Here is a 12119-nt window from a genome sequence, read left to right as displayed (position 1 = left end):
ATCCCCTCACTTTCAGTCTGTACGTGTCCCTAGGTCTGAAGTGGGTCTCTTGTAGACAGCATATATATGGGTCTTGTTTTTGTATCCATTCAGCAAGCCTGTGTCTTTTGTTTGGAGCATTTAATCCATTCACGTTTAAGGTAATTATCGATATGTATGTTCCTATGACCATTTTCTTAACTGTTTTGGGTTTGTTTTTGTAGGTCCTTTTCTTCTCTTGTGTTTCCCACTTAGAGAAGTTCCTTTAGCATTTGTTGTAGAGCTGGTTTGGTGGTGCTGAATTCTCTTAGCTTTTGCTTGTCTGTAAAGCTTCTGATTTCTCCATCGAATCTGAATGAGATCCTTGCCGGGTAGAGTGATCTTGGTTGTAGGTTCTTCCCTTTCATCACTTTAAGTATATCATGCCACTCCCTTCTGGCTTGTAGTGTTTCTGCTGAGAAATCAGCTGTTAACCTTATGGCAGTTCCCTTGTATGTTGTCATTTTTCCCTTACTGTTTTCAATAATTTTTGTCTGTCTTTAATTTTTGCCAATTTGATGACTATGTGTCTCGGCGTGTTTCTCCTTGGGTTTATCCTGTATGGGACTCGCTGCGCTTCCTGGACTTGGGTGGCTCTTTCCTTTCCCATGTTAGGGAAGTTTTCAACTATAATCTCTGCAAATATTTTCTCAGGTCCTTTCTCTCTCTCTTCTCCTTCTGGGACCCCTATAATGCGAATGTTGTTGCGTTTAATGTTGTCCCAGAGGTCTCTTAGGCTGTCTTCATTTCTTTTCATTCTTTTTTCTTTATTCTGTTCCGCAGCAGTGAATTCCACCATTCTGTCTTCCAGGTCACTTATCCGTTCTTCTGCCTCAGTTATTCTGCTATTGATTCCTTCTAGTGTAGTTTTCATTTCAGTTATTGTATTGTTCATCTCTGTTTGTTTGTTCTTTAATTCTTCTAGGTCTTTGTTAAACATTTCTTGCATCTTCTCGATCTTTGCCTCCATTCTTTTTCCGAGGTCCTGGATCATCTTCACTATCATTATTCTGAATTCTTTTTCTGGAAGGTTGCCTATCTCCACTTCATTTAGTTTTTTTTCTGGGGTTTTATCTTGTTCCTTCATCTGGTACATAGCCCTCTGCCTTTTCATCTTGTCTGTCTTTCTGTGAATGTGGTTTTTGTTCCACAGGCTGCAGGATTGTAGTTCTTCTTGCTTCTGCTGTCTGCCCTCTGGTGGATGAGGCTATCTAAGAGGCTTTTGCAGGTTTCCTGATGGGAGGGACTGGTGGTTGGTAGAGCTGGGTGTTGCTCTGGTGGGCAGAGCTCAGTAAAACTTTTATCCACTTGACTGCTGATGGGTGGGGCTGGGTTCCCTCCCTGTTGGTTGTTTGGCCTGAGGCAACCCAACACAAAGAGCCTACCCGGGCTCTTTGGTGAGGCTAATGGTAGATTCTCGGAGGGCTCACGCCAGGGAGTACTTCCCAGAACTTCTGCTGCCAGTGTCCTTGTCCGCACGGTGAGCCACAGCCACCACCCCCCCCCCCGCCTCTGCAGGAGACCCTCCAACATAGGTCTGGTTCAGTCTCTGCTGAGGTCACTGCTCCTTCCCCTGGGTCCCGACGCGGACACTACTTTCTGCGTGCCCTCCAAGAGCGGGGTCTCTGTTTCCCCCAGTCCTGTCGAAGTCCTGCAATCAAATCCTACTAGCCTTCAAAGTCTGATTCTCTAGGAATTCCTCCTCCTGTTGCCGGACCCCCAGGATGGGAAGCCCGACGTGGGGCTCAGAACCTTCACTCCAGTGGGTGGACTTCTGTGGTATAAGTGTTCTCCAGTCTGTGAGTCACCCACCCAGCAGTTATGGGATTTGATTTTGCTGTGATTGCAAAATCACCCCTCCTGCCGTCTCACTGTGGCTTCTCCTTTGTCTTTGGATGTGGGGTATCTTTTTTGGTGAGTTCCAGTTCCTGGAACTTCCTGTTGATGATTGTCCAGCAGCTAGTTGTGATTCTGGTGTTCTCACAAGAGGGAGTGAGAGCACGTCCTTCTACTCCGCCATCTTGTTTCAGGCCTTAGCATCAGAGGTCTTAATGACCATTTCTTTAAAAAAAATTCATCCTGGGGCTTCCCTGGTGGCGCAGTGGTTGAGAGTCCGCCTGCCGATGCAGGGGACGCGGGTTCGTGCCCCGGTCCGGGAAGATCCCACATGCCGCGGAGCAGCTGGGCGCGTGAGCCATGGCCACTGAGCCTGCGCGTCCGGAGCCTGTGCTCCGCAACGGGAGAGGCCACAACAGTGAGAGGCCCCCCGACCCAAAAAAAAAAAAAAAAAAAAAAAAAAAAAAAATTCATCCTGCATCTGCATTCTCCACTGGTTTCTTTTCCAAGGATCCCAGAGTGAGACAGCCTAGCTTTAACTGTGGGGATGGTTCTTCCTGCACCTTTGGGGGCTGCCCCACTTTAGCTCCCCTTCCAGCTAGGGCTCAAGTATCATTTTCAGTTCATCTATCTTGTGCTCACCAAGCCCCGGGGAACTGTGGAGCACTGGTTGCACACAGCCAGGAAGCCACAGCTATGGAAGAGATGGCAGACATCATCTAATCCAACATTTCCTCTGTAGTTTGTGCTTTAATTCTACTCCAAAATCCTTGCCGTGTTGTCACCCAGCTCATGCCTCAGTGCCTCCAATGACAAGGAACTCACTGTGTCCCAAGGCAGTGCAGCACTAATTAGCAAGATTTTAGACAGAACTAATTAGCAAGTTTGTCCTTAGGTTGAGTTTAAATTTGTCTTTCCCTTGCTTGCCCATTGGTTCTAGTCATGCCCTCTTGGGCAACCCCAAATCAATTTCCATGTGACAAGCCTATTTGAAAATAACTCTCATTGCCCTCCCTGATCTCTTTTCCTTTCCAGGTCAAGTATTCCTAGTTTCTTCACTATTTAACATGTTTTCAAGTCCCCACAAAAACTTGATGAACTCTTGATGACTCGCTGTAATAAAGCTGAGTTGGGTGTGCGTATGAGATTTGGACCTAGAAGACAAATCCTGGTCTGACCAGCAGAGCAGGGACTGTTTTTGGATGGACCAGCTGCACCCGGGACCTCACTGATTTTGCCATTTCACGTGTGCACAGGGATTGTCTCTGTGTTCTATGGAGCCAAGAACTCCATAGATGTCTGTCTTCGTTATTACTGCGTAACAAAGATGACAGGGAAGCTCCCAAGACGCTGCTGTGAAACACATCACAGCAGTGCAACCTGGCTCTGAGATCACATGTGGCACACGGACCCTACCTGGCAATACAGACAACAGGAGGCATCTGAACAGGGTTACCCACTGATATGCTAGAAAAATAACAAAGTTGTCAGCCATTCCTGTTGACATGGCAACATACTGCACAATGAGGTACAGAAACAAAATCCTTGCCTAACGGTCCTGCCAGTGAGCAAGAGAACATTTGAGAAACAGAAATCTCTCTCACTAAAAGGAAATCCTCCTACACTGTTGGTGGGAATGTAAGTTGGTGCAGCCACTGTGGAAAACAGTATGGAGGTTCCACAAAAAACTAAAAATAGAATTACCATATGATCCAGTAATCCCACTCCTGCGCATATATCCAGAGAAATCTGTAATTCAGAAAGATACACGCACCCCTATGTTCATAGCAGCACTATTCACAATAGCCAAGACATGGAAGCAACCTAAGGGTCTATTGACAGATGAATGGATAAACAAGAAGTGGTACATATATACAGTGGAATATTATTCAGCCATAAAAAAGAATGAAATAATGCCATTTGCAGCAACATGGATGGACCTAGAGATTATACTACTAAGTGAAGTCAGACAGAGAAAGACAAATATCACATGATATCACTTATATGTGGAATCAAAAATATGACACAAATAAACTTATCTACAAAACAGAAACAGACTCACAGACACAGAGAACAGACTTGTGGCTGCCAAGGGGGAGGGGGTACAGGGGAGTTTGGGATTAGCAGATGGAAACTATTATATATAGAATGGATAAACAACAAGGTTCTACTGTATAGCGCAGGGAACTATATTCATTATCTTGTGATAAACCATAATGGAAGAGAATATGAAAAAGAATATATATAACTAAATCACTTTGCTGTACAGCAGAAATTAACACAACATTGTAAATCAACTATACTCGAATTAAAAAAGTTAAAAAAAAAAAAAAGTCTCACTAAGCAATAAGTTAGGGCTCCAGAATTACAACTCTAGGATGAGCTAATGGTGTGCTGTTTGTTGCTAGTCCCTATAAAATGAGCTTAGTGAAAGCAAATCTGGTGTGTGTTGACTTGTTCACCACTGAGACTTTAGCACCTGGCATACAAAGAGCCTGGTACATTCTGAAAAGAATTGTGAGTATCTTCTCTGGAGAGGCAGCAGCTACTTTAGTGAGTTAAGGGTGACCAGAGTCTGGCAAAGGAAAAGGGAAATTAAGGAGGGTTTGAGGAAAAGTGCTGAATAGGACCTTAGGATTTGACAAGGGTAGAAAAGAAGATTTGAGACAGCAATTTGATCTATTTTTCCCACTAGACTTTAGCTCCAGGTACATCTTTATGTTCCCAGAAGCATATCTTATAAGTGCTAAGAAATTAACGATGACAGTCTGACTTATACAGGGTCATACAGATGTCAGCGACAAGCTCAAAGTAAGAAATTAATTCCTGAGTAAGCAGAATGACTTAAGTCCTCAAACACCATTTCTTTTACGGTATCTGGAAGTTACTCTGATTCTGTTCCATGGTAAAAACAAAGCAAAATCATGTCGGGGAATATGCGAGTTGGAGAAGGGTACTGAAGTTTCAACATCTCCTAATATTTGGAGTGTAGCTGGGCAGGAGATTCACTCATAAAATTCTGAGTTGAAAGGCTGAAGAGTTTTGCAAGTCATGCTTTAATCAGGAATGCATGGAATTTGGAGCCCTATATAAAAATCATTTGGACTCTAAGAATTCAGCTCAAGAGAATGTTTTTAAAATTAAAAAAAAACTGTTTAATCTTATGTGCATTAAATTTACTACCATACTGCATTAAGAAAATTTGTTTAGATAGGGATTTGACTTTATATTAGCTGTGCTAGTCTATAAAAACAAACACACACACACACACACACACACACAGAACTGTCAGGTCTTATTTCTTGGCCATTCTTACTGGCTCCAGGGGACAAAAGTTCTGCCCCAGAACTCATGAGCTGGAATCACGTATTTAGAACAAATGTAGGCAATGGAGTAGTCCATTGTTTAATTTCTGGCTCTGTCTAAAGGCCTATCACATTCTTTTAAAAAGTCTGAAGAAGCTGCTTGTCAATTGTTCTTTGGTGAAGTAACTTCTCATTTAAATATTAATTCATGTGAGGGGAAAAAAAATCACACGGGCCAGTATTAACGAAAACCCATTGTATCACAACCTCTGCAAATGGCTTTGAATTATTTCAACTTCTGCATCAAGTCTGGGAAGCTGGCTAAGAAAAAAAGGCACAAAAAAGAGATACTCAAATTTGAAATCCATCATTGCTTTCTTCATTTATTAACTGTATATATTTGAACTCCTAAATCAAAACAGGAATAACTCTCAGCAGAAATCATTCTCATATTGAATATTGCGTAGATATATGTGGAACCTCCCAGGTTTGGGATGTTGAAATGTCTTTTCCCCCCCTAGGGTCTCAAACCTTTGGCCCATATATCTTTGTTCTATTATTTTAGGTATGACACCAGACAGTTCAACAACTCTCGTAGAGAGATTTTAGTCAAAAAGCTTAAATTGACAAGGAAGAAATATAAAGTTGTACTAAGTTGCTAAATAAGGCAATTGCCCCATAAACTGAAGCTTCTGTCTCCATCGCGTTTGTCTCTGAGAGGAGTGCGACTCTCCATCTGTCTAACTCTGGAGTCTGGCCCTTAGGGCTGCTGCTGAGTAAGCCAAGGTTAGGGCTCCACATATGTAAAGCTGGTCAAATTTAAAACGGTTGTGGCTTCTCTGTAATAACTTTTCCCTGAAATAATGTAGAAAAGGGCAGAATGTGTGGGACTGTGGGAGAAAACATGACCAGAAGGACATGTTGTTTGGGAATTTCTTTGTAAGGCAAATATGATTCATGCAGTGGACACACAAGGCCAATGCAGCCAAGGATTGGTTGGAAATTTGAGTCTCAGCTTTTGAAGGGCATTTAGTTTAATCGCCCCAGCTTGGTGTGTGTTACGAGTATCTCATAAATAAAATTCATGCTTGAGATCGCTTAACTGAGTTTGCCCAGCATTCTACCTTTTCCATTTCTTTTCCAACTAGTTTTGCCCAAGCTTTTTTTTTTTTTCTCCCTCCTCTTCCACTGCCTATAAAGCACACTGGCTTTGTTTGGTAAGCAGAAGAATCTTTTAGGAAATTCCACTGTTAGGCAACATTTTATTTCATAAATTAACTTCCTCAGGGAAAAATATTTTCCTCTTCTGTTACTAATCTACAAAAGTAGAATGTCATATGTAATCAAGAGTTTTCCAAGTGACATGAGTGAGGGAGTTTTTCTTTCACCTATTGGGAAGGACAGTTGGCAGATAATCTTCAGAATGTGAGCTGCACTGACTGACCTGCAGAGGGAGTTGACAAGTGTTAACAGGGAAAAAAAAATTGATGATCACCCAAGAGTCTGCTTTTTAAGGAGAAGAAAATCATGCTTAGAGTGCAGTTTCTTCACAAAGAAAAAACCAAGGGCTTTTCCTTTTCCATGGATTAATATTTTCAAAAACATTGTCTATATCCTGTTCTCACCCACTGGCACATACAGGCTACACCACGTGCTCAGTGCTGACTTAATTGTATTTGAGGAGAGGTGGGAATGTATTCCAAGCTCCAAGAGGCCAGGACTGTGTCAGTCTTGTTCACCGTTGTACTACACACCTCTTGGCACTTAGAAGGTGCTAAACCAATAATAACTGAGCACATTCAAGGTGACATAAAGTAGAGTTCTACCTTGGGGACAAATAATGTAAAGGTGGATTTGGTGGTTGTTCTTCAGTAAATGGTTTGACGAAAAATATCCCTATGAGATGGAATTAATGTGTGAATTATATATAATTATAAGTTTTTATAATTTGACTAAACTTATTCACATTCAAATATTTATTGAGTGCCTATTACTGCCAGGCATATCTCTAAGTGCTTGAGATATAATACTCTACTGTACTATACTATGCTAGATTGGCAGGTAATAAATATTACAATAATTTGTTGGTAGAAGATAAAGAAGATTAGGGACTTCCCTGGTGGTCCAGTGGTTAAGACTTAGCGTTTCCAATGCAGCGGGCATGGGTTCGATCCCTGGTTGGGGAACTAAGATCTCACAAGCCGCGTGGCATGGCCAAAAAAAGAAGATCAAGAAGATTAGAGGTTACAGAATTGAGAATTGAGGGTGGGAGATGCTACTTTAAGTGGGATTGTCAGCGAAGGTGTCTCTGAGGAGGTGACATTTGAGGAGAGACCTGAGTGAAGTGTAGGAGTTATATAGACATTTGTAAGAGTCTTTTGATCAGAGGGACAGCAAGAACATCAGCCTTGAGTTGAGAAAGTTCTTAAAAATGTTTGAGGAATAGCAAGAAGGCAGTGTGACTGAGCATGGTTAAACAAGGGGGAGAATACCAGAAATTCTCCCCCGTTTGCTTAAGATGAGGTTGCAGAGACAACTAAAGACCAGATTAGCATGGCTCTGCAGGCCACTGTAAGGATTTGGAATTTTAATCTGAGTGCCCTTGGGAAGCGTCAGAGAGCTGAGGGCAAGAAAGCGACATGGCAGAATTGACTCTGTAAAGTGGTCATTCTAGCTGCTGAGTAGAGAGAGAGGTGAGGATCATGGAATATGGAAGCAAGGAGACAAGTTAAGAGGTTCCTGCAGTGGCGTAGACCAAAGATAATGGTGGCCTGGCTGATCCAAGCCATGGAGTTGGTGAGAGATGAATTGTAGGCTGGGAATGTAGAAAAGTAAAGATTCTTTTTGGTCCAAGTAACTAAGAAAATGGTGGTGTCATTTCTAGAGATGAGGAAAGACTGAGGGGAAGAGCAGGTTTGGAAAGGGGTGGAGGGGGGGGACGTCAAGGGTTCACTTTTGGACATTAAATTTGAGATGCCTTTTAGACAGCCACATGGAGATACCAAGTAGGCAGCTGTCTATGCAAGTGTGGTGTTCAAAGAAGTTGGAGCTGGGCATGTGAACTTGGGAATAGATGGCATAAACTCCAGAAGGGAAATGTCTCTTGTAACTCTGATTTTGTGCTCCCCTGGCTCCACAGGGCGTGACCTCAGACCCCATAGGGCAGGTGGACGGCCATCAGGTTAAGAATCACCTTGGAACTGGGGCACCATCAAAAGTCCCAGCTTGGGGACCAAAGCACCACGTGTACTTCCTGTCCTGGTGGATGGAGGAAGCAGGGTAAGTCCCCTTGCACCCTCTGCCTCAGGCTTTCCACCTTTAAAGTGACAATAATTTCATCCGCTGCTTGGTTCTCCTCAAAAAAGAGGGATAAGATACCACACATACGACAGAGAAAAGAGCTGCCAACACCTAGAAGAGCTCCATGACTGGAACCCAAGGGTAGGGAGATGTGTTTGTACTGAGATGATCAAGTCCTTGAGAGTAGGCTCTGTCTTCTGAATGTCATCCTCCATGGAACTTGGTACAAGGACCAGTCAGCTACTGCTGCTGACTCTGTCTATACTTGAAGAATGAATACTTCAGTCACTAAGTGGAAGCTGACATGATGTGCCGGATAACTGCAAATGCATCTTAAGACAAGGCCTCTGTTCTTGCCCCTCTCCTATCAGCTCTCCACTGCCTCTAGAGAGATCTTGCTAGAAAGTCATGTCACTTCCTTTCTTAAACCCTTCCAATGACGCCCCATGGCCTTGGGGGTAAGGTCTGAGCTCCTGATCATGGCCTGTAAAACTCTATATGATCTGGCCCTTGCCTACCACTCCTGCCTTATCTATTGCTGCTTTTAAAATGTATACCACCCTCCAGGTGTTAACCATTTCCCTAACTGGCTTTTGGGGAAACATTCTCTTGTGTTGTGTCTCCTTAGAATGACCCTCCCTGCCTCATGCACCTAGAGAACTTCTGCTGATCCATCAAAACCCCAGTTCAAGATTTTCCTCCTCTGTGAAGAATTTCTAGACCCCATCTCAGTAAAAAAAAAAAAAAAAGAAAGAAAAAAATCTCTCCTTTGTCTACACCAGCACTACACTTAATTTCACCATTACACACTGTCACACCACATGGCAGTCATTTAGAAAAAGTCTACCTCCTCTACTAGACTGTGGACTCCTTTGGGAGACCAGCCTAAGAGGTTATCTCCCTGTTCTCTGCACCTAATCCAGGGCTAGGCAAGCAGCAAAAACTTAATACATTTTGGCTAAATGAAGTGGATTAAAGGGTTAGAATACGAGAGCCCAGAACAAAGCCTGTCTCTCTAGGAATAAAGCTGGAAGCTCAGAGAACATTAGAAAAACTCATGATGAAAAATAGACAACCCAATCAAAAAATAGGCAGAAGATCTAAATAGACATTTCTCCAAAGAAGATATCCAGACTGCCACACAAACACATGAAAGGATGCTCAACATCACTAACCATTAGAGAAATGCAAATCAAAACTACAATGAGGTATCACCTCACACCAGTCAGAATGGCCATCATCAAAAATATCTACAAACAATAAATGCTGGAGAGGGTGTGGAGAAAAGGGAACCCTCTTGCGCTGTTGCTGGGAATGTAAATTAATACAGCCACTATGGAGAACAGTATGGAGGTTCCTTAAACTAAACACAGAGTTACCATGTGATCCTACAATCCCACTCCTGGGCATATATCTGGAGAGAACTATAATTCAAAAAGATACATGCACCCCAATATTCATTGCAGCACTGTTTACAACAGCCAAGACACAGAAGCAACCTAAATATCCATCGACACAGGAATGGATAAAGAAGAGGTGGTACATATATACAATGGAATATTCCTCAGCCATAAAGAGATGAAAAAAATGCCATTTGCAGCAACATGGATGGATCTAGAGATTATCATACTAAGTGAAGTAAGTCAGATGGAGAAAAACAAATATCATGATATCGCTTATATGTGAAATCTAAATAAAAAGATACAAATAAACTTATTTACAGAACAGAAATAGATCCACAAACATAGAAAAGAAACTTATGGTTACCAAAGGGGAAGGTGCGAGAGGGATAAATTAGGAGTTTGGGATTGACATACACACACTACTACATATAAAATACGTAACCAACAAGGACCTACTGTAGAGCACAGGGAACTACACTCAGTATTTTGCAATAACCTATAAGGAAAAAGAATCTGAAAAAGAATAAATTATACATACATATGCAAAACTGAATCACTTTGTTGTATACCCGAAACACAACATTGTAAATCAACTATAGTTCAATGAAAAAAAAAAAACCAACGACGACAACAAAAAGAAAAACTCATGGTGACCCAGCGAAAGTCAACAGGATGCATGCTGGGGCTTGGTAACATCGCGCCTGTCAGGAGAGTGAATTAGTTTGAACTAATGTCAGGCTATCGTGAGCTCTATTTGCCTGACTAATGATAATTTATATGCCTCTCTTATAGGGGGACTTGCTTAGGTTCATATTTGAGTTCCTTTGGGCTTTCGAAGGGGGCTGGACTTAGCCATGGAGACAGGGCTCAGCCTTAGCCAATCCTACAGTGGTTTCTTGTCCACAGGATCCCTGGAGAGCACATGGCACAGCTTCTTACAGGAGTTGGTACAACCAGATGTCTTAGAAGTGTCCAGAACACATCTAAGTGAGCCCTGGGTCTATGACTACCATACTAGGTACAGGGATGACACAACCCCGCTGACCTTGAGTGATCTTAACCTGGTGAGGTTGCAACACCTCGCCCAGTGCGCTTACCTGCAGTCAGACTGGATGACCGGCAATACCAACGGAATGGCCATGACCCCAAGACACACCATTTGCTGGAGTAATATTCCTCCCTGGCCCTCCACTCTCAACTCCTCGAAAGGGAGGACATACAGTGGTATGTCACACAGGGTAGTAACAGGGTAGGTGGGTCAGGGTGATGAGTGTTCCTAACCATGCTGGCAATTGCTGACTGGGATCCCGTAATGACCCGTGACTCACCTGAATCAGATGCGCTGCACTTTCCGGGCTGCCGTACCGAAGGTCACGTCCATTGATGGCTAACACTCGATCATTCTCCTCCAGCTGACCGTGTCGGCCTGCCACGCCACCATCCAGAACGTTGGAAATGAACACCCCAGGCTCATCCACCTTGCGCACCAGTTTTATTCCAAGCTGCTCCTCCGGGCTGCTTTTGTTGAGGATCACATGGAAACTGTCATCCCGGGGCCCGTAGGTGTCCAGGGGCTGCCCATCAGTCCTGCCCCGGAATTTCTGCTCCCGCAGCACCGTCAGCCACAGCACCTGGCAGGGCTGCCTCAGGAGGTGCAGGGCGTAGTTGTGCCGTACGTTGCCGATGTCCATCCCGTTGACCTAGGGCAAGGGGACCTCAGAATCTGCAGCGACCGAGCCGTCCACTCCACCGGCCACAACCCCGCCCCAAAGGCCCAGCCCACAGGCTCACTGGGGCCCTTCCTGAAGGACCACTCTGCTCTATCACCTTCTCCGTCCAAATACCCTCATCTTCCAACAGGATTTGTAACCCGGTTTCCTTGAGTATTAGCTGCACACCTTTTCAACTCTCTCTCAGCAGACACCATCTTTCTTCAGTCTTGTCCTTACACAGGCCCTTGAATTTATTTATATAGTCCTAACCCTCCTTTCTGTTGCTTGCTAAACTTATTTTTCAGCTGACAGGGGGAGGAAAAGGAAGAAAAAGTGGGAAAAGGCAAAAGAAAAGATAATTTCTGATTAATGATTACATTAAACTGCTGTTTAAATCAAACCGAGTTGGCATTTTCTTTCCAAACATCTCCAGATGAATTTTTCTCCCTGGATCACCTGTACTGGAACTTCCAGGCCCCACTACTGCGCGCGCGCGCGTGTGTGTGTGTGTGTGTGTGTGTGTGTGTGTGAGAGAGAGAGAGAGA

The 12119-nt window shown here is 43.5% G+C and overlaps 1 protein-coding gene across 2 annotated transcripts in view; it reads right to left on the bottom strand.

Moving 5' to 3' along the window:
- LNX1 (ligand of numb-protein X 1) overlaps positions 1–12119 on the bottom strand; it is a 146409-nt gene that overhangs the window by 27602 nt on the left and 106688 nt on the right. For both annotated transcript variants that reach the window (XM_007456078.1, XM_007456079.1), the window contains one exon: positions 11191–11562. In XM_007456078.1, the coding sequence (XP_007456140.1) occupies positions 11191–11562 (372 nt within the window). The remainder of the gene's footprint in view (positions 1–11190; positions 11563–12119) is intronic.

This window comes from Lipotes vexillifer, unplaced genomic scaffold (assembly GCF_000442215.2).
Source record: "Lipotes vexillifer unplaced genomic scaffold, Lipotes_vexillifer_v1.1 scaffold42, whole genome shotgun sequence".
NCBI lineage: Eukaryota > Metazoa > Chordata > Mammalia > Artiodactyla > Lipotidae > Lipotes > Lipotes vexillifer.
This window is presented reverse-complemented; position numbering and strand designations above follow the sequence as displayed.